The 25,305-nt window shown below is 50.7% G+C and overlaps 1 protein-coding gene across 1 annotated transcript in view; it reads right to left on the bottom strand.

Annotated features, from left to right (window-relative positions):
- Positions 1-22,279, bottom strand: part of YKT6 (YKT6 vesicular SNARE protein) — a 51,712-nt gene extending 29,433 nt beyond the window's left edge. Inside the window, exons 1-5 of the mRNA XM_075342960.1 lie at positions 22,160-22,279; positions 21,967-22,081; positions 5,906-5,988; positions 5,568-5,668; positions 2,143-2,247 (exon numbers count right to left, since the gene is read on the bottom strand). Coding sequence (XP_075199075.1) covers positions 2,143-2,247; positions 5,568-5,668; positions 5,906-5,988; positions 21,967-22,070 — 393 coding nt within the window. The 5' untranslated portion in view covers positions 22,071-22,081; positions 22,160-22,279. The remainder of the gene's footprint in view (positions 1-2,142; positions 2,248-5,567; positions 5,669-5,905; positions 5,989-21,966; positions 22,082-22,159) is intronic.
- Between the last annotated feature and the right edge of the window lie 3,026 nt (positions 22,280-25,305).

Genomic DNA, 25,305 nt, shown 5'->3' with positions numbered 1-25,305 from the left:
GGAAGCTAGGTGTTTAAACCCTCCACGGGTATGGGGATGCCTCAGGACTCGGTGATGGTGACAGGGATGTGCCGTTGGGACGGTAAGGGTCACTTGTGTACTCACTCAGTCCAATAACTGCGACACCGACAACTGTGGCAAACCAGAGTTCTGGACACTGCTGCCGCTGAGGGAGCACGCCTGGATGCCGTGCCCGTTGGTGTTGCCTGTTAGTCTGTGACCTTTGCCTTGGCACCTAGTCTTCTGGTTGGTCCCGTTAGTGTAAAACTAAATCGGCTCCCGCTCATCAGTATGGCTAACTGGGTGAGCTTTCTCTCAGGGTTCACGCTTGGGATTTTCTGGACCGTGTAGTGGGAAAGTCCTATCCCCCTCGTTGGGCTAGTACCCCGATTTTGAAGCGGGTGGAGAACGGATCTTGAAGGCTCCGTCCTCGTCAGGTAAATTGTCAGGACGCCTGAAGCTCATACCTGACCTAGGGTCCACGTACCCTGTCATGCCCTGGCCCCTGCCCGGTGATGGCACAAGGCCGCCGGCTGTCGTCCTCAACAGTCCATGTCCCTTGTCACGATCCCCTGCGACCGGGGTCCAGCTCCTACCAGGCCCAGACCAACGTCTGCCACCTAGTAATAACAAGGAGCCCAGCCCCTGACCTCTCCTCTCACTTTGAGAGCTACTTCTGTTCTGCCCTTGACACTCCTGACCTCCCCTTAACCAACCCCCCAAGTGGGCGGCCCTATTCCACTCAGGTCGTCCACTGGTGTGTCTGGTGGGTGTGGTTCAGAGTATTCCTAGGATTTTGATTAGCTTGTTCTTGGCAACACCAAAGGTCAGGGACCCATAACCAAGGAGGAGATGGATATCATGCAGAAGGGCAGATTGCACAATACCCTGTGATGACCTGATAGGCTAGGGCATCACATATATATAATAAAACATTACATAGTAGTTAGGATAGCTGGTGTACCTTTTATGCCATGTTTAATCTGAGGGGGGGGGGGGGGATCTAATTGCTAGGACCTTTACTGATCAAATCGGATGAGGAATGTAATCTCTTTTTTCGCCATCAACCCCTTTCTACTTATTATGTGGACCCCGCAGCTCCATCACATCAAGGATATGTGCACACAATGACTTAACCAAGATGAACCCATACTTCTAGCAAACGACGCTTCACGGAGCTGTGGTGGGTTTTGTTTTTTTCTGAAGCGTCTTTGCATTATTTTTTTCAATATCTTCCTGAGCATTTTTCTGGTGATTGCGGCCACTGGCGTGGCGTTTTTTGGAAGGCTTTTTTCATGTCTTTTTTTATTGTTTTATTACACCTATCTTGAATAAGAGACTGTTACTGCTTTTATAATAAAAAAAAAAAAACTGGCATAATGCTCTTGAAGACGTCTGGGTATCTTTTAATGTTTCCCATTGACTTTTATTGTTGTATTGTAAAACACAGAGTATCTTACGGAAAAAAAAAAAGCCACAGAATGGACGTGTCACTACTTTTAATCACTAAAGCAGTTAAAGGGAATCTGTCACCAGGTTTTTGCCACCTAATCTGAAAGCAGCATGATGAAGGAAAAAAGGTCCTGATTCCAGCGATGTGTCACTTACTGGGCTGGTTAGTGTAGCTTTTATGAAATCACTGTATAATCAGCAGTAGATTATCATTACAGCACTACTTTGCGTGCTGCAGGTAGTCCAGCATATTCATGAGCTCTGTATAACTGCTAGATCTGCAGCAGAGAAAACATTGCTTTTATTAAAATGACAGCAAACAGCTTAGTAAGTAACATCACTGGAATCAGGGTCTCTCTCTACATTATGCTGCTCTCAGATGGGGGAGCAAAAACCTGCTGACAGATTCCCTTTAAAGGACTTTTAAAACCCTGAATGTATAAACAGCGAGTCGTGTTTTCATAGGACTACAAGTGTTCATTCTCTTGAGCGTTTTACAGGTTTCCACAGCAGAATTCTCCTGAAAAAAGACATTGTGTGAACGTATCCTAGCATCTAGATCACTGCTTTCTACAAGATCAGAGCCATGTCCTGCTGCTGCCAGCGCTGCAATGTCACAATACCAGAAGCAGCCAATGGCAGGAGATGAATTCACAGCACAATTTATATGAGAAGACGAATTCAACTTACTTGGTACTTGGCAAGGTAAGAGTCCAACGCGTTGTACTGGATAGTGGCGGGAGAGCCAGACGGCCAGTCTATTCTATCCACCTGGCAGGCAAACTCCTCGAGAACCTGAAGAAAAGCAGATGGGAAAAAAAAAAAAAAAAAAAAAAATAATTCCAGCTTTGTTTTATGGTTTTCGCTTTTTACAGCATTTGTTGTACAGTGACAACCTGGGAAACGAATCTTCAGGTCAATACAATTATGATGATACAGTGGAACCTTGGTTAACGAGAACAATCCGTTCTGGCAGTGTGCTTGTAAACCAAGTTACTCGTTCAGCAAAGCAAGATTTCCCATAGGAAGTCATTGCAATGCAGACAATTCCTTCCACAACTTGTTAAATGTCCCATCCTGGTCCCCTATTGTGTCATTCCACACACATACAAACACACAAACACACACATGCACGCACATATTAAGCTCACCTTACCTTCCGTTCCATTGCCGGTCTCCTGGGACTTGCTGTTCACCAGCACGGGCTGTGTAATGGGTAACCATGACAACGAGGGAGGAAATTCCACACCCAGAGTGCTGATGTCAAAGGCAGGAGCCTCTGATTGGTCAGCGCGCTGCCTTTGAGTAGCGTCTGACAGCGGAAGTTCCTGCCTCGTCGCCGATGGTTACAGATACACAACGTGGAGCGGCGAACTACAGGACCCAGGAGGCCGGCGATGGAACGGAAGGTACACATATTATGCTCACCTTACCTTCCATTCCATTCCATCGCCAGCCTCCTGGGTCTTGTAGTTCGCCGCGAGGATTCCTCCCTCGTCGTGATGCACCGGCGAACTACAGGACCCAGGAGGCCGGCGATGGAACGGAAGGTAAGGTGAGCATAATACTGGTTGTGTGTGCGTGCGTGTTTGTGTGTGTTTTGTGAGTACATGTGTGTGTTTGTGTGGACTGCAAGAGCGGGTTGAGCGCGGTGGATGTATGGAACCGGAAGTGTGTGCGGTGAGGATTTTGCTCGTACAGCAAAGCTTTCTCGTAAACAGAGTTACAAATTTACAGAAAGCTTTGCTTGATAAGCGAAATTCTCGTTAAGTGGGTTACTCGTTAAGCGAGGTTCCACTGTTCCAAAGATTTCAAAGAGGTTGTCCTCTACTTTTGCATTGATGTCCTATCCTTAGGGTGGGTCATCAATGTCTGATCGGCTGGGGTCTAACATCCGGCACCCCCGCCAATCAGCTGTACTTGGTGAATACGGCTGATCGGTGGGGGTGCGGGGTGTAGGACCCTGGCCGATCAGACAATGATGACCCACCCTAAGGTTAGGACATCAATGTAAAAGTAGTGAACAACCTCTTAAGATTTTTAAAAGCATTTTTTTTCTGTATTTTACTGTATTTTTAGTTTTTCTAGGAATCTTGACCTACAATCATCATTCGATCACTTCAAAATATTGCAATACAACACTATTGCAATAAATAGAAAAAAATTACGGTGGCTTGGATAAATAAAAATACAAATATGGAGGCAGCAGGAACCTGCGAAACCCCATCATCTCCGCATGATGAGGAAAAGGAATAATGGGCGTAAAACGGCAAGGATTGTCTCACTTAAACTCCATGGTCATATTTTCCCTGTGGCATTTAAGTGGCTAAAAAGCAGTGATAAGAGGAATATCCGGCTGTTGCTGTTAGTGGCAGGTGCTGGCTGTATAACACAGCAGACATCCCCATGTATGAAGCCGACTGAGCTCAATAGCTTACTCCATACACTTGCACAAGAGGATAAACACAATGTGTGCTAATATACCGTATTTTTCAGATTATAAGACGTACTTTTCCTCCCAAAAATTTGGAAGGAAAATGAGGGGTGTATCTTAATATCCGAATATAGCTTACCGGAGGGGGGCTGGGCTGTCTGTGCGGCTCTGTGTGCGAGTGACCGGGTGCGTGCGGGAGGCTGGGTGCCTGCGGCTGACTGCCTCTCTGTGCGGGTGGGTGGCTGTGCGGATTGCGGTGGCTGTGCGGATTGCGGTGGCTGTGCTGCGGGTGTCCCAGTCTGTCCGTGGTCCTGGCTTCAAATGATGGAGACGGGAGTCAGTGCATGCGCAGATGGAGCTCTTGGATGAGAGCGCCATCTGTGCACACGCTGCTCCGGGTGCCATCATTTGAAGCCGGGACCGCGGACAGACTGGAACACTCGCCCCACCGGCCTGCTCCACCACTGAGCCGCTGCTGCCACCACTGACCCGCCACCGCCACCACAGCCTCTGCCTCCTGTGACCTCTCTCCACCACCGCTGCCGCCCCCCTCCGGTAAGATAACACCAGAGTATAAGACGGACCCCATTTTTTTTCTCTCTCTAAAATTGGGTTGCGTCTTATAATCCAGTGTGTCTTATAAAACGAAAAATACGGTATAAAATGATTACATAAGCTAAATTCACACATAAAAAAAAAAAATCTATATAAAGAAGATCCGTGGGAGGATCTGTATGAAGTAATACTTGAAGAAATTATACATTTTTTCTAGGAAGTGAGCTAGGAATGAATGAATGACAATGGGCTGTTAGTGTTCTTTTGTGATTGAACAGCGTCTGTGTGTAGACACGTGCCAATCAGTGCTAATGATCAGACGGTGTAGGGAAACATTTCACTGAAGGATGGGCATGATCATCATCCATATTCCCAGGAGGAATAACAGATGAATGGCCAGTAGTCTTTCAGGACAAGGTGCCCCAGCACTGATATTTCTGGAGCTGAAAAACTATCCTCAAAAAAGGAGATAAAATAAAAATGAATGCCCCTCTTCAAACACTCTTGCTATCCTAAACTCTGCGGCCCTCTTAACCCACCTCTCCCCTCGCTATTCTCCAGCCTCGCCACTCTGCCAATCCCTTCACTGGCTTCCCATCACCCAACGACTCCAGTTCAAAACATTAACCATGACGTATAAAGCCATCCACAACCTGTCTCCTCCTACATCTGTGACCTAGTCTCCCGGTACCTACCTGCACGCAACCTCAGATCCTCACAAGATCTCCTTCTCTACTCCTCTCTTATCTCTTCTTCCCACAAACGCGTACAAGATTTCTCCCGTGCCTCCCCCATACTCTGGAACGCTCTACCTCAGCATATCAGACTCTCCACTACCGTGGAAAGCTTCAAGAGGAACCTCAAGACCCACCTCTTCCACCAAGCCTACAACCTACAATAGCCCTCAGTCCAGTAGACCACTGCGCAACCAGCTCTGTCCTCACCTATTGTACCATCACCCATTCCCTGTAGACTGTGAGCCCTCGCGGGCAGGGTCCTCTCTCCTCCTATACCAGTCTGTTTTGTACTGTTAATGATTGTTGTACATATACCCTCTTTCACTTGTAAAGCGCCATGGAATAAATGGAGCTATAATATTAAATGATATTGTACAGCCCCTTCTTACCTTTTCCAGAAGAGTAAAGCAGACTCTCTGCGGGTACTCTGCATCAGCAATCACCACCCCGGCCAGGGAGTCATTCCGCACATACACGTGACACAGGTACTCTGTATGAAGACAGTAGATAATAAAGCATCTTCTAACATAGTGTCGGAGTCTTCCTTTAACACGTAATATGTGTAAACTAAACCACCCCGGCTAACTCCAATTAGGGCTTGGATTTTTATGTGGACTACTGAGACATGCTGCAAAGCTATGGCCAATCACAGGCAATATTTCGGGGCGTCACAGCACCCCAAGGTGAGAACTCCCCCAGCTGAGCCGAGGACTCCTCATCCCCTCACCTTGCTCCTTCACTGACGAGCGGCTCCCCTTGTCTGATCGCTCCACAATCAGCTGGCTGGTGAATGTCATAAATTCTTGTACACTGCAAGGTGGAGAAATTATTATCACAATGCACCATGGCCCCTGGTAAACAATATAATACACATATCTTAATAAAGCGAGGGAGGGAATGGCACAAGGCGCACGTGTGCCAGAGAAGGGCGCACAAGGAGACATTATTAATGAGGGCACTATGTCTAGTGGACACTAAAAATGAAGAAAACATCTATAGACGGCTGATATTACAGATATATTAGCACAATGTTCCTGTTCGGTTTTCCCTATGGTGCACTGATGTCTTAAAAACCTTACGTAGATGCAAAGCACCAAATAAACCAAAATCTGCAGCCACCTGTCCTGCATGTGGCAATGACATGTGTATTGTGAGGTGTTTGCCTATTTTCTGCCTCAGGCTTTTGGCTTTTAATGTCAAGTAATTATCCTAGCACCACTCTCCACTGGTTGATTGAAGGGTCCTTGGCTTCAATACATGTCAGGGAATACAGCGTGAGGCTGAGGAACTGTAACACCATCATCATGATGTCAAGGAATACAGCGTGAGGCTGAGGAGCTGTCACACAATCATCATGATGTCAAGGAATACAGCGTGAGGCTGAGGAGCTGTAACAGCATCATCATGATGTCAAGGAATACAGCGTGAGGCTGAGGAGCTGTAACAGCATCATCATGATGTCAAGGAATACAGCGTGAGGCTGAGGAGTTGTAACATCATCATCATGATATCAAGGAATACAGCGTGAGGCTGAGGAGCTGTAAGAGCATCATCATATCAAGGAATACAGCGTGAGGCTGAGGAGCTGTAAGAGCATCATCATATCAAGGAATACAGCGTGAGGCTGAGGAGCTGTAACAGCATCATCATGATGTCAAGGAATACAGCGTGAGGCTGAGGAGTTGTAACATCATCATCATAATATCAAGGAATACAGCGTGAGGCTCAGGAGTTGTAACATCATCATCATAATATCAAGGAATACAGCGTGAGGCTGAGGAGCTGTAAGAGCATCATCATGATGTGAGGGAATACAGCGTGAGGCTGAGGAGCTGTAAGAGCATCATCATGATGTGAGGGAATACAGCGTGAGGCTGAGGAGCTGTAAGAGCATCATCATGATGTGAGGGAATACAGCGTGAGGCTGAGGAGCGGTAAGAGCATCATCATGATGTCAAGGAATACAGCATGAGGCTGAGGAGCGGTAAGAGCATCATCATGATGTAAGGGAATACAGCGTGAGGCTGAGGAGCTGTAACATCATCATGATGTAAGGGAATACAGCGTGAGGCTGAGTAGCTGTAACATCATCATGATGTAAGGGAATACAGCGTGAGGCTGAGGAGCTGTAACATCATCATGATGTCAGGGAATACAGCGTGAGGCTGAGGAGCTGTAACATCATCATGATGTCAGGGAATACAGCGTGAGGCTGAGGAGCTGTAAAAGCATCATCATGTTCCGACGCATCCAGACACAAATATAGAACTTCAAATTGTGATTTCTCCTGCTGGAGCATTGCTTTTGGGTCATAAATGGTTCAATTTGCTTATCTTTTAAATGGCTACACAGTCGGTTTGAGGGTGTAAGAGTTTCTGAGCAGATCCTTTAGAAATTACATAGAAATTCACAATAAGATGGCGTGTGAATACAGCCTTCTTCAGACACCAATGGTTGACATACGTGTGTTCTAACAGTGTTTTTCATGGCTTCAACAAAGAAGGGAATTTTGTTTACTTACCGTAAATTCCTTTTCTTCTAGCTCTAATTGGGAGACCCAGACAATTGGGTGTATAGGCTATGCCTCCGGAGGCCGCACAAAGTATTACACTCAAAAGTGTTAAGCCCCTCCCCTTCTGCCTATACACCCCCCGTGCTCCCACGGGCTCCTCAGTTTTGGTGCAAAAGCAAGAAGGAGGAAAAAGAATTATAAACTGGTTAAAAGTAACTTCAATCCGAAGGAATATCGGAGAACTGAAACCATTCAACATGAACAACATGTGTACACAAAAAAACAGGGGCGGGCGCTGGGTCTCCCAATTAGAGCTAGAAGAAAAGGAATTTACGGTAAGTAAACAAAATTCCCTTCTTCTTTGTCGCTCTATTGGGAGACCCAGACAATTGGGACGTCCAAAAGCAGTCCCTGGGTGGGTAAAATAATACCTCATAATAGAGCCGTAAAACGGCCTCTTCCTACAGGTGGGCAACCGCCGCCTGAAGGACTCGTCTACCTAGGCTGGCATCCGCCGAAGCATAGGTATGCACCTGATAGTGCTTCGTGAAAGTGTGCAGGCTCGACCAGGTAGCCGCCTGACACACCTGCTGAGCCGTAGCCTGGTGCCTCAAAGCCCAGGACGCGCCCACGGCTCTGGTAGAATGGGCCTTCAGCCCTGAGGGAACCGGAAGCCCAGCAGAACGGTAGGCTTCGATAATTGGCTCCTTGATCCACCGAGCCAGGGTTGATTTGGAAGCCTGTGACCCTTTACGCTGGCCAGCGACAAGGACAAAGAGTGCATCCGAGCGGCGCTGGGGCGCCGTACGAGAAATGTAGAGTCTGAGTGCTCTCACCCAATCTAACAAGTGCCAATCCTTTTCACATTGGTGAACTGGATGAGGATAAAAAGAAGGTAAGGAGATATCCTGATTAAGATGAAAGGAGGATACCACCTTAGGGAGAAAATCCGGAACCGGACGTAGAACCACCTTGTCCTGGTGAAACACCAGGAAAGGGGCTTTGCACGACAATGCTGCTAGCTCAGACACTCTCCGAAGAGAAGTGACTGCTACTAGAAAAACCACTTTCTGCGAAAGTCGTGAGAGGGAAATATCTCTCATTGGCTCGAATGGTGGTTTCTGAAGAACCATCAGAACCCTGTTTAGATCCCAGGGTTCTAACGGCCGCTTGTAAGGAGGAACGATGTGACGAACCCCCTGCAGGAACGTGCGTACCTGTGGAAGCCTGGCTAGGCGCTTCTGGAAAAACACAGAGAGCGCTGAGACTTGTCCCTTAAGGGAGCCGAGCGACAAACCCTTTTCCAGTCCAGATTGAAGGAAGGACAGAAAAGTGGTCAAGTCAAAAGGCCAGGGAGAAAAACCCTGAGCAGAGCACCACGACAGGAAAATTTTCCACGTCCTGTGGTAGATCTTGGCGGACGTTGGTTTCCTAGCCTGTCTCATAGTGGCAATGACGTCTTGAGATAACCCTGAAGACGCTAGGGTCCTGGACTCAATAGCCACACAGTCAGGTTGAGGGCCGCAGAATTCAGATGGAAAAAACGGCCCTCGAGATAGCAAGTCTGTTCGGTCTGGTAGTGTCCACGGTTGGCCGACCGTGAGATGCCACAGATCCGGGTACCACGACCTCCTTGGCCAGCCTGGAGCGACGAGGATGGCGCGGCGGCAGTCGGTCCTGATCTTGCGTAACACTCTGGGCAACAGTGCCAGCGGAGGAAACACATAAGGGAGCTGAAACTGCGACCATCCTGAACTAAGGCGTCTGCCGCCCGAGCTCTGGGATCTTGAGACCGTGCCATGAACATTGGTACCTTGTTGTTGTGCCGGGACGCCATGAGGTCGACGTCCGGCACCCCCCAGCAGCAACGGATCTCCTGAAACACGTCCGTGTGAAGGGACCATTCCCCTGCGTCCATGCCCTGGCAACTGAGATAATCTGCTTCCCAGTTTTCCACGCCTGGGATGTGAACTGCGGATATGGTGGATGCCGTGGCTTCCACCCACATCAAAATCCGCCGGACTTCCTGGAAGGCTTGCCGGCTGCGTGTGCCGCCTTGGTGGTTGATGTATGCCACCGCTGTGGAAATTGTCCGACTGAATTCGGATCTGCTTGCCCTCCAGCCACTGCTGGAACGCTTTCTGGGCAAGATACACTGCCCGTATTTCCAGAACGTTGATCTGAAGCGAGGACTCTTCCTGGGTCCACGTACCCTGAGCCCTGTGGTGGGGAAAAAACCGCTCCCCACCCTGACAGACTCGCGTCCGTCGTGACTACTTCCCAGGATGGGGGTAGGAAGGATTTCCCCTTCGATAACGAAGTGGGAAGAAGCCACCACCGAAGGGAAGCTTTGGTCGCCTGAGAGAGGGAGACGGTCCTGTCGAGGGACGTCGGCTTCCTGTCCCATTTGCGTAGGATGTCCCATTGAAGGGGACGCAGGTGAAACTGCGAGAAAGGGACTGCCTCCATTGCTGCCACCATCTTCCCCAGGAAGTGCATGAGGCGCCTCAAGGGGTGTGACTGGCCTTGAAGGAGAGATTGTACCCCTTTCTGTAGTGCCTACTGCTTGAACAGCGGAAGCTTCACTATCGCTGAGAGGGTATGAAACTCCATGCCAAGATATGTCAGCGATTGGGCCGGTGTCATATTTGACTTTGGAAAGAAGGGAATTTTGTTTACTTACCGTAAATTCCTTTTCTTCTAGCTCCAATTGGGAGACCCAGACAGTGGGTGTATAGCTACTGCCCTCTGGAGGCCGCACAAAGAACTACACTTAAAAGTGTAAGGCCCCTCCCCTTCTGGCTATACACCCTCCCGTAGGAGTACAGATTCCTCAGTTTTAGTACCAAAGCAAGAAGGAGGAAAGCCAATAACAGTTTCAAAAACAAATTCAATCCGATAACACGATCGGAGAACTTAAGAAACAACATGAACAACATGTGCACCCGAAAAACGAAACCCTAAGAACAAATAGGGCGGGTGCTGGGTCTCCCAATTGGAGCTAGAAGAAAAGGAATTTACAGTAAGTAAACAAAATTCCCTTCTTCTTTTTCGCTCCTAATTGGGAGACCCAGACAGTGGGACGTCCAAAAGCAGTCCCTGGGTGGGTAAAAAGATACCACATGAACGGGCTGTCAGACAGCCTCTTCCTACAGGTGGGCCACCGCCGCCTGAAGGACCTGTCTACCTAGGCTGGCATCTGCCGAAGCGTAGGTATGCACTTGATAGTGTTTGGTAAACGTGTGCAGACTCGACCAGGTAGCCGCTTGGCACACTTGCTGAGCCGTAGCCTGATGCCGCAATGCCCAGGACGCACCCACGGCTCTGGTAGAATGGGCCTTCAGTCCAGATGGAATCGGAAGCCCAGCAGAACGGTATGTGTGAAGAATTGGTTCCTTGATCCACCGCGCCAGGGTGGATTTGGAAGCTTGCGATCCCTTATGCTGACCAGCGACTAGGACAAAGAGCGCATCAGAACGGCGTAGAGCCGCCGTGCGAGAAATGTAAATCCTGAGTGCTCTCACCAGGTCCAACAGATGTAAACCCTTTTCAAATTGGTGAACTGGATGCGGACACAAAGATGGTAAAGTGATATCCTGATTGAGATGAAAGGAAGAAACCACCTTGGGAGAAAACTCTGGAATTGGACGCAGTACTACCTTGTCTTGGTGAAACACCAGGAAGGGAGATTTGCAAGATAACGCCGCTAGCTCGGACACTCTTCGAAGAGACGTGACCGCCACAAGAAAAACTACCTTTTGTGAAAGCCGAGAAAGGGGAACCTCTTTCAAAGGCTCGAAAGGCGGCTTCTGGAGAGCAATGAGAACCTTGTTCAGATCCCAGGGTTCCAATGGCCGTCTGTAAGGAGGAACGATATGACAAACTCCTTGGAGAAACGTGCGTACTTTAGAAAGCTGTGCCAAGCGCTTCTGAAAGAATACGGATAGCGCGGAGACTTGACCCTTAAGAGAGCTAAGCGACAAACCTTTTTCCAACCCAGACTGCAGGAAGGAAAGAAAAATTGGCAATGCAAATGGCCAGGGAGAAAACCCTTGAGCCAAGCACCACGCTAAGAATATCTTCCACGTTCTGTGATAGATCTTAGCTGAGGATGGTTTTCTAGCCTGTCTCATTGTGGCAACAACTTCATGAGATAAACCTGAGGCCGCTAGGATCCAGGACTCAATGGCCACACAGTCAGGTTCAGGGCCGCAGAATTCAGATGGAAAAACGGCCCTTGAGACAGCAAATCTGGACGGTCTGGTAGTGTCCACGGTTGGCCTACCGTGAGATGCCACAGATCCGGGTACCACGACCTTCTTGGCCAATCTGGAGCGACGAGTATGGCTCGATGGCAGTCGGACCTGATTTTCCGGAGAACTCTGGGTAACAATGCTAGAGGTGGGAACACATAGGGGAGTCGGAATTGCGACCAATCCTGAACCAAGGCGTCTGCCGCCAGTGCTCGGTGATCGTGAGACCGTGCCATGAAAACTGGGACCTTGTTGTTGTGCCGTGACGCCATCAGATCGACGTCCGGCGTCCCCCAGCGGCAACAGATCTGCTGAAACACGTCCGGGTGAAGGGACCATTCTCCTGCGTCCATGCCCTGGCGACTGAGAAAGTCTGCTTCCCAGTTTTCCACGCCTGGGATGTGAACTGCGGATATGGTGGACGCTCTGCTTTCCACCCACGTCAAAATCCGTTGGACTTCTTGAAAAGCTTGGCGACTGCGTGTTCCCCCTTGGTGGTTGATGTACGCCACCGCCGTGGAATTGTCCGACTGAATCCGAATCTGCTTGCCTTCCAGCCATTGTTGGAAGGCTCGCAGGGCAAGATAGATTGCTCTGATTTCCAGAACATTGATCTGCAGGGTGGACTCTTCCAGAGTCCACATCCCCTGAGCCCTGTGGTGGAGATACACCGCTCCCCACCCTGATAGGCTCGCATCCGTCGTGACCACTGCCCAGGACGGGGGAAGGAACGACTTTCCCTGTGACAATGAGGTGGGGAGAAGCCACCAACGCAGAGAGTCCTTGGCAGTCTGAGAGAGGGAGACAGTCCTGTCGAGGGACGTCGATTTCCCGTCCCATTGGCGTAGAATGTCCCATTGTAGAGGGCGCAGATGAAACTGCGCGAACGGGACTGCCTCCATTGCTGCTACCATCTTTCCTAGGAAATGCATGAGGCGCCTCAGTGAGTGCGACTGGCTCTGAAGGAGAGATTGCACTCCAGTCCGTAGCGAGCACTGCTTGTCCAGTGGAAGCTTCACTATCGCTGAGAGAGTATGAAACTCCATGCCAAGATAAGTCAGAGATTGGGTCGGGGTTAGATGAGACTTTGGAAAGTTGATAATCCACCCGAAACTCTGGAGAGTGTCTAGTGCCACCTTCAGACTGTGTTGGCATGCCTCTTGAGAGGGTGCCTTTATAAGCAGGTCGTCTAGATACTGGATGACCGAGTGACCCTGCGAGTGCAGAACAGCTACTACTGCTGCCATGACTTTGGTGAAGACCCGGGGGGCTGTTGCCAGACCGAAAGGTAACGCTACGAACTGCAGGTGTTCGTCGTGTATGACGAAGCGTAGGAAACGCTGATGCTCTGGTGCGATCGGCACGTGGAGATACGCATCTTTGATATCTATTGATGCTAGAAAATCTCCTTGAGACATTGAGGCTATGACGGAGCGTAGGGATTCCATCCGGAACCTCCTGACTTTTACGTGTCTGTTGAGCAACTTTAGATCCAGGACGGGCCGATACGATCCGTCCTTTTTTGGGACCACAAACAGATTGGAGTAAAAACCGTGACCTTGTTCCTGAAGAGGGACGGAGGTCACCACTCCTTCCGCCTTTAGAGCGGCCACCGCCTGCAACAGAGCATCGGCTCGGTCTGGTGGTGGAGAAGTTCTGAAGAAACGAGTTGGCGGACGAGAACTGAACTCTATCCTGTACCCGTGAGACAGAATATCCCTCACCCAACGGTCTTTGACGTGTGACAGCCAGATGTCGCCAAAGTGGGAAAGCCTCCCACCGACCGCGGGTGTGGGAATCGGAGACCGCAAGTCAGGAGGACGCCGTCTTGGCAACGGTTCCTCCGGCTGTCCTTTTTGGGCGTGACTGAGACCTCCAAGAATCTGAGCGTCTCTGGTCTTTTTGAGTCTTTTTTGACGAGGCGAATTGGGACCTGCCCGGTCCTCGAAAGGACCGATAACCAGACTGACCCTTCCTCTGTTGGGGTCTGTTTTGTCTGTGTTGCGGTAAGGATGAGTCCTTACCCTTGGAGTGTTTGATGATTTCATCCAAACGCTCTCCAAACAATCGGTCACGAGAAAAAGGCAAATTGGTTAAGCACTTCTTGGAATGAGAATCTGCTTTCCAATGTCTCAACCACAGGGCCCTACGCAAAACAACGGAGTTGGCTGACGCCACTGCCGTGCGGCTTGTAGCGTCAAGAACAGCATTAATCGCGTACGACGCGAATGCCGCCATTTGCGAGGTCAATGGTGCTACCTGCGGGGCAAATGCACGTGTGACGGAGTCAACTCGCGCAAGCCCGGCTGAGATAGCTTGGAGTGCCCATACGGCTGCAAAAGAAGGCGCTAATGACGCTCCAATCGCTTCATAGATGGATTTCAGCCAGAGCTCCATCTGCCTGTCAGTGGCATCTTTAAGTGCCGCTCCATCTTCAACTGCAACCAAGGATCTAGCTGCAAGCCTGGAAATTGGAGGATCCACTTTTGGACACTGGGTCCAACCCTTGACCACCTCAGGGGGAAAAGGATAGCGTGTATCTTTAAGCCGTTTAGGAAAACGCCTTTCAGGATAAGCGTGGGGTTTCTGGATTGCGTCTCTAAAGTCAGCGTGGTCCAGAAAAGTGCTTAAAGTACGCTTAGGGTATCTGAAATGGATTCTCTCGTGCTGCGAAGCTGACTCCTCCACAAGAGGAGCTGGTGGGGAAATATTTAACATCTTATTGATGTTAAATATAAGATCATTAACTATGGCGTCACCATCTGGTGTATCTAGATCGAGAGCGGTCCCAGGATCAGAATCCTGATCAGTTACGTCCGCCTCATCACCCATAGATTCATCTCGCTGGGATCCTGACCATTGAGATGAATGTGAAGGCCCGTCATAGCGAGCCCGCTTAGGCTGCCCGGGGCCATCGTCCGAGTCAGAGTCTTCACCCTGAGGTGTATATGCCCGTCCCGGAGCTTGGAGCTGAGGGGGACCAGGGGGCAATGATTGCACAGTGTCCGTGGCCTGAAGTACAGGCCTAGCTCGCAATGTGTCAAGAATTTGTGACATAGTGAGAGACATTCTGTCAGCAAAAGCTGCAAACTCAGTTCCTGTCACCTGGACAGCATTCACAGGTGGTACACCCTGGGTCACGTCCAGCAGAGGTCCCGACTGTGCAAGCGCCGCAGGGGCCGAGCACTGCACACAATGGGGGTCCGTGGAGCCTGCCGGTAGAAAAGTCCCACATGCGGTGCAGGAAGCATATAATGTCTGTGCCTTGGCACCCTTGCGTTTTACGGACGACATGCTGCTGGCTCTCTGCAATGTGAGAGAGTCTATAGCCAAAGGGCGACCAGCGCTATGCAATACAAAGTATTTGTAGAAACAAAATACTAAGAATACTACTGGCACAAGAGGGGGTGAGCCCTGAGGGCTGCTTACCGCCCGCTGAATAGCGGGTAAGAGGCTGCAGAATTCCTTGTCTGGGTCTCCCCGGCTCCCCTCTGCAGCTCAGCGTGTCAGCAGGAATGGCTGCCGGCGTCTGTGGAGAGGGGCGGTCCGTGGGAGTTCCCAAACAAAAGTGCGGGAAACAGTGTCCCCTCTGTGCCGATTGTGAGGGCTGGAGTATGTAAAAACGACTCCAGCCCTCAGCGCTGATGCACTGGCCAGCGTCCCGCCCCTCTCCTGACTGGCAGGTCTGGGGGCGGGAACGAACGGAAGCAGGCCGCAAAAGCCGGGGACTCGAGTTATCAGCGCGGCCGCCGTAAAAGCGCGGGCCGCGCTGAAGTCCCCGGCGCACCACAAGTGCCAGCCGCGCCGCAGTCCCAGCGGCCGGCATGACCGATTCCTAGACGTGGCCAGCGTCCCGCCCCTCTCCTGACTGGCAGGTCCGGGGGCGGGAACGAACGGAAGCAGGCCGCAAAAGCCGGGGACTCGAGTTATCAGCGCGGCCGCCGTAAAAGCGCGGGCCGCGCTGAAGTCCCCGGCGCACCACAAGTGCCAGCCGCGCCGCAGTCCCAGCGGCCGGCGCGACCGATTCCTAGAAGTGTGCCTGCTTCAGCGAAGCTGAATGAGGCCATGGCACAAGCGCCGTAGCGCTGATGTCCCCCGGCGCACTACAACACCCAGCATGCTGCGGTGTGAGCGCCAAATGCACGGGGACACAGAGTACCTTGAGGAAGCAGGGCCATGTCCCTGATGTACTCCGCTCCATCCAGCATCTTCTCCAGGGGCTGTAGATGGAGCACGGTCTCAGTGCCTGGAGACCAGTAAATCCCACTTCACCCAGAGCCCTGTAAAAAGGGATGGGGAAGGAATCAGCATGTGGGCTCCTGCCGCCGTACCCGCAATGGGTACCTCAACCTTACAAACACCTCCGACATACAGTGGGGTGAGAAGGGAGCATGCTGGGAGCCCTGTATGGGCCCTCTTTTCTTCCATCCGACATAGTCAGCAGCTGCTGCTGACTAAAAACAATGGAGCTATGCGTGCGTGTCTGACCTCCTTGCGCACAAAGCTAAAACTGAGGAATCTGTACTCCTACGGGAGGGTGTATAGCCAGAAGGGGAGGGGCCTTACACTTTTAAGTGTAGTTCTTTGTGCGGCCTCCAGAGGGCAGTAGCTATACACCCACTGTCTGGGTCTCCCAATTAGGAGCGAAAAAGAAATTGATGATCCACCCGACACCCTGGAGAGTCTCCAGGGAAGCGTCGAGGATGCGTTGGCATGCCTCTTGAGAGGGTGCCTTGATCAGCATCCAAGTACGGGATCACCGAGTGACCCTGCGAGTGTAGGAGCGCTACTACAGTAGCCATAACCTTGGTAAAAACCCGTGGGGCTGTTGCCAGGCCGAACGGCAGTGCCACGAATTGCAGGTGTTCGTTTCCTATGGCGAAGCGCAAGAAGCGCTGGGCTCTGGAGCAATCGGTACGTGGAGATAAGCATCTTTGATATCGATCGATGCAAGGAAATCTCCTTGGGACATTGAGGCGATGACGGAGCGGAGGGATTCCATCCTGAACCGTTTGGTTTTACATGTTTGTTGAGCAGTTTCAGGTCCAGGACCGGGCGGAAAGACCCGTCCTCCTTTGGGACCACAAACAAGATGGAGTAAAAACCGTGGCTCAGTTGCTGAAGAGGAACCGGGATCACCACTCCTTCTGCCTTCAGAGTTCACAGCGCCTGCAGAAGAGCCTCGGCTCGCTAGGGAGGCGGGAATGACCTGAAGAATCGAGTCGGGGGACGAGAGGTGAACTCAATCTTGTAACCGTGAGACAGAATGTCTCTCACCCAGCGGTCTTTTATTTGTGGCAGCCAGGTGTCGCAAAAGCGGGAGAGCCTGCCACCGACCGAGGATGCTACTAGAGGAGGTCGAAGTCATGAGGAAGCCGCTTTGTTAGCGGCGCCTCCGGTGGCCTTTTAAGGACGTGACTTAGACCGCCATGCATGAGAGTTCCTTTATTCTTTCTGAGACCTTTTGGACGAGGAGAATTGGGACCTGCCCCGCCCTGAAAGGACCGAAACCTCGACTGCCCTCTCCTCTGTTGGGGTATGTCCTGTTTGGACTGGGGTAAGGATGTATCCTTTCCCTTGGATTGTGTGATGATTTCATCCAGACGCTCGCCAAACAGCCTGTCGCCAGAAATTGGCAAACTGGTTAAGCGCTTTTTTGGAAGCAGAATCTGCCTTCCATTCCCGTAGCCACAAGGCCCTGCGGAGTACCACCGAATTGGCGGCCGCGACCGCCGTACGGCTCGCAGAGTCCAGGACAGCAATAATAGCGTAAGACGCAATTGCCGAGGTCTGGGTGGTAATGGGTGCCACTTGTGGCGCGGCCGTGCATGTGGCTGCTTCAATTTGCGCTTGACCTGCTGAGATAGCTTGTAGCGCCCATACGGCTGCGAATGCTGGGACAAAAGAAGCTCCGATAGCTTCATAGATGGATTTCAACCAGAGCTCCATCTGCCTGTCAGTGGCATCCTTGAGCGAGGCCCCCTCTTCCACTGCAAGTATGGATCTAGCCGCCAGTCTGGAGATTGGAGGATCCACTTTGGGACACTGAGTCCAACCTTTAACCACGTCAGGGGGAAAAGGATAACGTGTATCCTTAAGGCGCTTAGAAAACCGCTTATCTGGACAAGCATGATGAATCTGGACTGCCTCTCTGAAATCAGAGTGGTCCAGAAACATACTCGGTGTAAGAGAAGCTGACTCCTCCGCCGGAGGAGCTGAGGGAGAAATATCCAGCATTTGATCGATGGACGCAATAAGAACGTTCACTATGGCGTCCCCGTCTGGAGTATTAAGATTGAGAGCGCCCTCAGGATCAGAATCCTGATCAGCTGTCTCCGCATCATCAGATATTCCCCCCCGCTGAGACCCTGAACAATATGATGTCGAGGGAAATTCTAAGCGAGCCCGCTTAGTCGGTCTGGGGCTGGGGTCTAAGTCAGAACCCTCAGCCTGGGATGTATGAGATACCCCGGGAGGACATTGTTGGTCCAGCTGAGGTGGGCCAGGGAACAATGATTCAACAGAGTCCCTTTGCTGAGATACCGGCCTGGACTGTAAGGCTTCTAGTATCTTAGTCATAGTCTCAGAGAGTTTTGCAAACTCCGTCCCCATCACTAGGACAGTGTCAACAGGTGGCTCCCCCTGGGCCCCTCTTAGCAGAGGCTCTGGCTGAAGAAGTGTCACAGGGGCCGAACATTGCACACAATGAGGGTCAATGGAACCTGCCGGCAGCTGGGTCGTACAAGCGACGCAGGCAGCATAATAAGCCTGTGCTTTGGCACCCCTGCCTTTTGTGGGCGCCATGCTATTGTTTTCCCTGAGTAACACACTAGGGTATATAGCCAGAATGAACTGTGCTCATACAGTGTAAAATATATACTATAAACAAATAATGTATCAATACACTACAGCACCATGGGGCTAGCACCACAGGTGCTGCTTACCATCCGCCTAAAGCGGTTATGAGGCCACCAGAGACCGTGTCTGGGTCTCCCAGGGTTAATCCCTCTCTGCAGCGTCGGAGGAGCTGACAGGAATGGCTGCGGCGTCCTGACGAGAGGAGGGAGCCGTGGACGTGGCCGAGAAAGTGCGGGAACTGGTGCTCACACTGTGCACAGTGAGGGGGGTGGAGTATGGAAATCATACTCCAGCCCTCAGTGCTGCTCGTTCCGTGCAGCGTCCCGCCCTTCCCCTGCCTGTCAGGGCTGAGGGCGGGAGAAAGGGAAACTAGGCCGCAAGCAAGCCGGGGACTCCAGTATACGCGTGGCCGCCGTAAAAGCGCGGCCGACGCCGAAGTCCCCGGCGAACTACAAGTCCCAGCCGCGCCGCAGTTTCCCATGGCAGTGGCGGTTAGCGCGGTAGCCCCTACATATAAACACACTCAGCGACGCTGAGTGTGTAATGGCACAGTTTAACCCGGTCAGCGCCGCGGTCCCCGGTGCACTAGCACACCCAGCAAAGCTGAGGTGTTGCCGTGCGCGGTCCCCACAGGGATACAGAGTACCTTCACGTAGCAGGGCCATGTCCCTGAACTGTACCCGTCGCACAAAGCAAAAAACTGAGGAGCCCGTGGGAGCACGGGGGGTGTATAGGCAGAAGGGGAGGGGCTTAACACTTTTGAGTGTAATACTTTGTGCGGCCTCCGGAGGCATAGCCTATACACCCAATTGTCTGGGTCTCCCAATAGAGCGACAAAGAAAAGATTTTAAACCTATGGGGCTGTTCACATGTCTAAAAAAAAAAAAAAAAAAAAAAAGACAAAGCACAGAAGAGGGCACGGTTCAGGCGAGCTCAGCCACTGGCCCAAACTGCCAATCATCAGGAGCGCACCATCCCCAGGAAAGCAGCAAGGGAAGTGATGTGCTCCTGAACAAAGAGAATGGAGAAGAACCCAATAAAAAGGACCTTTTCTTATTTTCATGCTCCCTTTTAATATTCTGGGCTTTTTTTCTCTTCATTTTTTTAAATCCACCATATATGGGCCCTTTTCTTTGATGCCAATTTTTAAAGCAGTATTCTCATCTCCAAGATCCTATCTGAATATGTAGGCATAATAATAATAATAATAATAATATTAGCAAATACCTCCAATTACAAAAGTAGTATAGTTCTCCTGATTAGCTGTGTCTCTTACCTCATGTGCAGGGTATTGCAGTTTAGGTATCCATGGTTACATCCACACATATAGTGACAGTTAGTTGCTTGTGGTCGTAAGTCATAACCATGGATACCTAATCTGCAATGTCCTGCACATGAGGTAAGTATTATAGCTAATCAGGAGAATTATACTACATTTCTAATTGGAGTTATTTGCTAACATTATTATTACACCCATTACATATTGGGATAGGATCTTGGAGATGGGAAGAACCTGTTAAGTTCTTTACCAAGGGGGAATGGCTCACAGTGTAATAATGCAAGCAGCCTAGAGAATCCTGTGAGCCACATCTTTTTGGTAAAGACCATAAAAACCAACTCAATTTTTTTTTACAAAAAAGCCCGTATTTCTGGGGAACTAAGGCAGATGTTTAAAAAAAAGGCCAGACATCTTAAAGGGAGCAACGTGAATGAACTAAGGAGTACTTCTCACATAGCGAGATCGCTGCGGAGTCACAGGTTTTGTGACGTACCAGTGACCTCATTAGCGATCTCGCTGTGTGTGACACTAAGCAGCGACCTGGCCCCTGCTGTGAAATCGCTGATCGTTACGCACTGTTCTGGTTTATTTTTTGCTCGTTGGTCTTCGCTGTGCAGCACACATCGGCGTGTTTGACAGCGGGAGACCAACGAGCACTGACTTTGTGTAAGCAGCGTACGTTGGTAACCAGGGTAAATAGCGGGTAACTAAGCAAAGCGCTTTGCTTGGCTACCCGCTATTTACCCTGGTTACCAGCGTACACCGCTTAGCGCTGGCTCCGTGCACACGTAGCCAGGGTAAATATCGGGTAACCAAGCAAAGCGCTTTGCTTAGTAACCCGATGTGTACCCTGGCTACGTGTGCACGGAGCCCACGCTAAGCAAAGCGGTTACCAGATATTTACCCTGGTTACCAGTGTACACTGCTTACAGGCTGCCAGCGCTGGCTCCCTGCACACGTAGCCATGGAAAATATCAGGTAACTAAGCAAAGAGCTTTGCTTCGTAAACCGATGTGTACCCTAGCTACGTATACAGGGAGCCAGCGGTGGCAGCCTGTAAGCGGTGTACGCTGGTAACCAGGGTAAATAGTGGGTAGCCAAGCAAAGCGCTTTGCTTATTTACCCAATATTTACCCTGGTTACCAAGCGCAGAGATGCTGCTGGCTGGTCGCTGGTGAGATCTGCCTGATTCACAGCTCACCAGCGATCCTGACCAGGTCATATCGTGGTCTAAATCGCTGGTACGTCGTTTAGTGAGACGGTACCCTAAGAGTAAACTCTGTCCTTTTATGATCGGAGGTCAAAGGGGATTCCAGTTATTCCCCCATGTGCCGGCTCGGTGATCAGTCCTCATTCGACAAGCTCCCCCCCCCCCCCATTCACCTTTTGCGCCTCCCCTATCTCCTCTTAGACTGTAAGCTTACGAGCAGGGCCCTCACTCCTCCTGGTATCTTAATTTTGTATTGTCTCATATTGTCTGTACATGTTCCCTCTGAATTGTAAAGCGCTGGAATATGTTGGCGCTATAGAAATAAAACGTATTATTATTATTCGCTGGGATGGACGGCTGATCTCCGGGATGACGGACTCACATCCGCTGCTTGCTTGGAGCGGCGGTCCTGCCTGATGACCACTGCTGGTCCACTCTATTGGACAGCCAGATCCAGCACACAGCTTTCCCAGACTAACACAGGAAGCCATGCGCATCAGAAAACACCTCCCTCTGGGGGTCACTGGGTCCTGCACAGATTTCTCTGCTCTGTGCACAGCAAGCAATGCATTATGGGAATTGTAACGGAGACTGATAACTAGACATGTCTGCACACAGGCCTCAGGGGCCGCCATGGCTGGGGTCCGCTCCCCTGTGTCAGACACTCCTGCATTACCTGGACCTCTGGAAGAAGCTGAAGGAGGACACGTCGTAGGCACTTTTCAGCAGGTGGACCTTGTAGTCTCCCTTATACAGCACACTCAGACTGTAGAGCTTCATGTTTCCTGCTCCTGTAGGGGGCACAATAGCGGGTTACACACACAGCCCTGTACACAGACATGTCCCCCGTGGCCCCGCAGCCTCCTCACCTGCTCTCCTCCCCGCTCCCTCCGGCTCTCCTGCCCGCCTCTCAACTACGTTCTGACTTGCGGTTTCACTCCCGGCCACGGAAGCGGCCCTTCCCGTTACACGTCACAAACCGGAAATGCGTCCGCTGCTAAATTGTTTCCGAGCGGAAGCGACGCTGTCCAGTTAGTGCCGCGGGAGGAGGGTTCCTAGGTGAGAAGAGAGTGCTCTCACGTTAGCAGGCGGATCTGTGCTGGCCTGGTAGACCCTGGAGACACAGAGCTGCCGCGACCACCCTCAGCTGCACCCCCACAATGAACCCCCCCAGTCCTCCGTGGCTGTCGCCCTGTCATTGTGCCCTCCACACAGGCCTGGTGATGACAAATATGAGTATTCTTATCTGTAGCAGCTAAGGAAAAGTATAAAGTGTACTGCTTTTTATAAAGGTAATCATATTGCTGGTATTCTGCCTTTACCATGATCAACCGCGCCCCCATAAATAATGATGCACCCCATGTCACGCGCTGTCTGGGTCCGGCACATGCAGATCGTTGGACTCTGTTCACATTGCAGAGTCCGTCAGGCAGCTTGGTCTCTGAAAAACGGATCCGTCGCATCACTTTTTTCCCATCTATTTCTTCCATTTTTCGACGGATCCATTGTGACAGTGAGCATGCTCAGTTTAAAAAAACGCAATCCGTCGCTGCATTGCGGTTTTTGCCGTATTACGATGGATCCGGCGCCCATAGGCCACCATTGTAAAAAAACGGACATCGCCAGATCCTTCCCAATCCCTTTTTTTTGACGGTCACAAAAAACGTTCCTTCCGGCGGCCGCAGAGACACATTTTGCCGGATCCGTCGCTTGCCTGATCAAAACGCAAGGCCATGCAACACAATCCGGCTCAAAAACAACACTATGAGAGAAAAACGAATCCGGCGCCGGATTGCGCATGATGGAAAAAAGTGATGTGTGAAAGAGGCCGTACATGGTGCGTCCTGTCCGTCGGCCACACAGACAACTTTTGCCAGATCCGGCACACGCCAGATAAAACGCAACACCATTCGGCGCCAATACAAGAGTATGGGGGAAAAACGGATTGGCGCCGGATCCGTTTTATCCGTTTTTCACTGGATTGTGCCTGATGCCAAAAAAATGATGTGTGAAAGCAGCACAGCTTTGCTGGACGTCGGCTGAGTTGTTTCTCTGCTCCCAGCCCTGCAGGTGTTAATCATTTTTGGTGCAGTGTGCAACTCTTCTGAGAGTCGGGTTGCTAATTACCATCCACAGCTGGTCTATTTAAGGCTGGGGAGTGTAGTAGGAGATCGCCAAAGAAAGCTTCAGTGGTTATTCTGTCCATGGTGAACTACAGTTGCTATTCTGCGTGGTGTGAATGTTCTCTTGTTGTGAGTTTATTCCCCCGTACACATATTGTTTACCCTTTGTGTTTGAGTGTAGTGTGTACGAGGTTTTATTCTCCCTTCTCCATGCCTTCTCCGTGGGATTTTATTACTGGGCTTCTGGCCCGCTCCCAGGGGGAGGGGAGTAAGATCAGGGCTCTGACAGGAGTCGGGGTCATGCTGGGGGCTCGGACCTGGTTACCATCAAGCTTACCTCCGAGATAAGGGACAGCTCACGGTTAGTGTTGAGCAAGTACCTGAATATTTGTACTCACTATGCTGTTAGTGAGTATTGTCCGCTACTCACATATTCGTTACGAATAGCGGGCGCAATGTAAGTCAATGGGAAATACTCGCTAAATAGCGAATAACCCGAAAGCCATACTATTCGCTACTCACACGAATAGTACAGCTTTCGGGTTACTCGCTACTTAGCGAGTATTTCCCATTGACTTAAATTGTGCCCGCTATTCATAACGAATATGTGAGTAGCGGACCATACTCGCTAACAGCATAGCGAGTACAAATACTTAACTTCTCGTTCAACACTATTCAGGGTCTTTCCTTACACACACACACATAGTATAATGATCCCACCAAATATGATGGCCCCACAGCTCTCCCCACATGTGATCTCACAATCATCCATACAGCATGATATCCTCACAACCACCCATACAGTGTGATATACTCACAGCGACCCATACAGCGTGATGTCCCCACAGCCACGCATACACAGCGTGGTGTCCCCACAGGCACGCATACACAGCGTGGTGTCCCCACAGGCACGCATACACAGCGTGGTGTCCCCACAGGCACGCATACACAGCGTGGTGTCCCCACAGGCACGCATACACAGCGTGATGTCCCCACAGCCACCCATACACAGCGTGATGTCCCCACAGCCACCCATACACAGCGTGATGTCCCCACAGCCACCCATACACAGCGTGATGTCCCCACAGCCACCCATACACAGCGTGATGTCCCCACAGCCACCCATACACAGCGTGATGTCCCCACAGCAACCCATACACAGCGTGATGTCCCCACAGCCACCCATACACAGCAGGATGTCTCCACAGCCACCTATACACAGTGGGATTTCTCCACAGGCACCCACACATCATTATGAGCAGTTAATTCCAACGTATATGCAGTAGGATCTTGTCACTGGGAAATATGCTACTCGGTGCACAGTGAAAGCGTGCTTCTTCTCCAGCTCTAGCTAGAAGTGACGAGTCGGCAAAAGAGTACACTGTCGGTGTGCATTTTAAGGAAAATACTTGACAAGCAGGAAACAGCATTGCCCCCTGAAAGTGATGTCACTATTGGGGGGCTGGGATTGTTTCTGTTCACTCTTTCTTTCCTTTCAATGAACACTGACCGTGCACTCACTTGCCAGCTCTTCCCTTCTGTCGACAAGAGAGGGCGCTGTCACTGTGCACTGAGAAGAATATTGCACGACAAGATCCTACAGTGCAATGGACATCACTGATGACACTTAATTTTATGGTGGGGACAGAGTCCAGGCATTTAATGCAGCTTCAGCCCCCTGATGATGTAATTTAGGATGGAAATCATTATTAGTTTTTGGACCATTTCATTATTGTGGTCTCTACACTGTGGCTGAGTTTCTGCAGTTCCTTCCACTTCTCAATAATATCACAGGTAATGGGGTGAGATTTAGAAGGGAGGAAGTGACATTAACTGACTTGTTACACCAGTGAATCCTATTACAGGACTGTTCTGGTATCAGCAGGGGAGAG

This window comes from Anomaloglossus baeobatrachus, chromosome 4, assembly GCF_048569485.1.
Source record: "Anomaloglossus baeobatrachus isolate aAnoBae1 chromosome 4, aAnoBae1.hap1, whole genome shotgun sequence".
Lineage (NCBI taxonomy): Eukaryota > Metazoa > Chordata > Amphibia > Anura > Aromobatidae > Anomaloglossus > Anomaloglossus baeobatrachus.
This window is presented reverse-complemented; position numbering and strand designations above follow the sequence as displayed.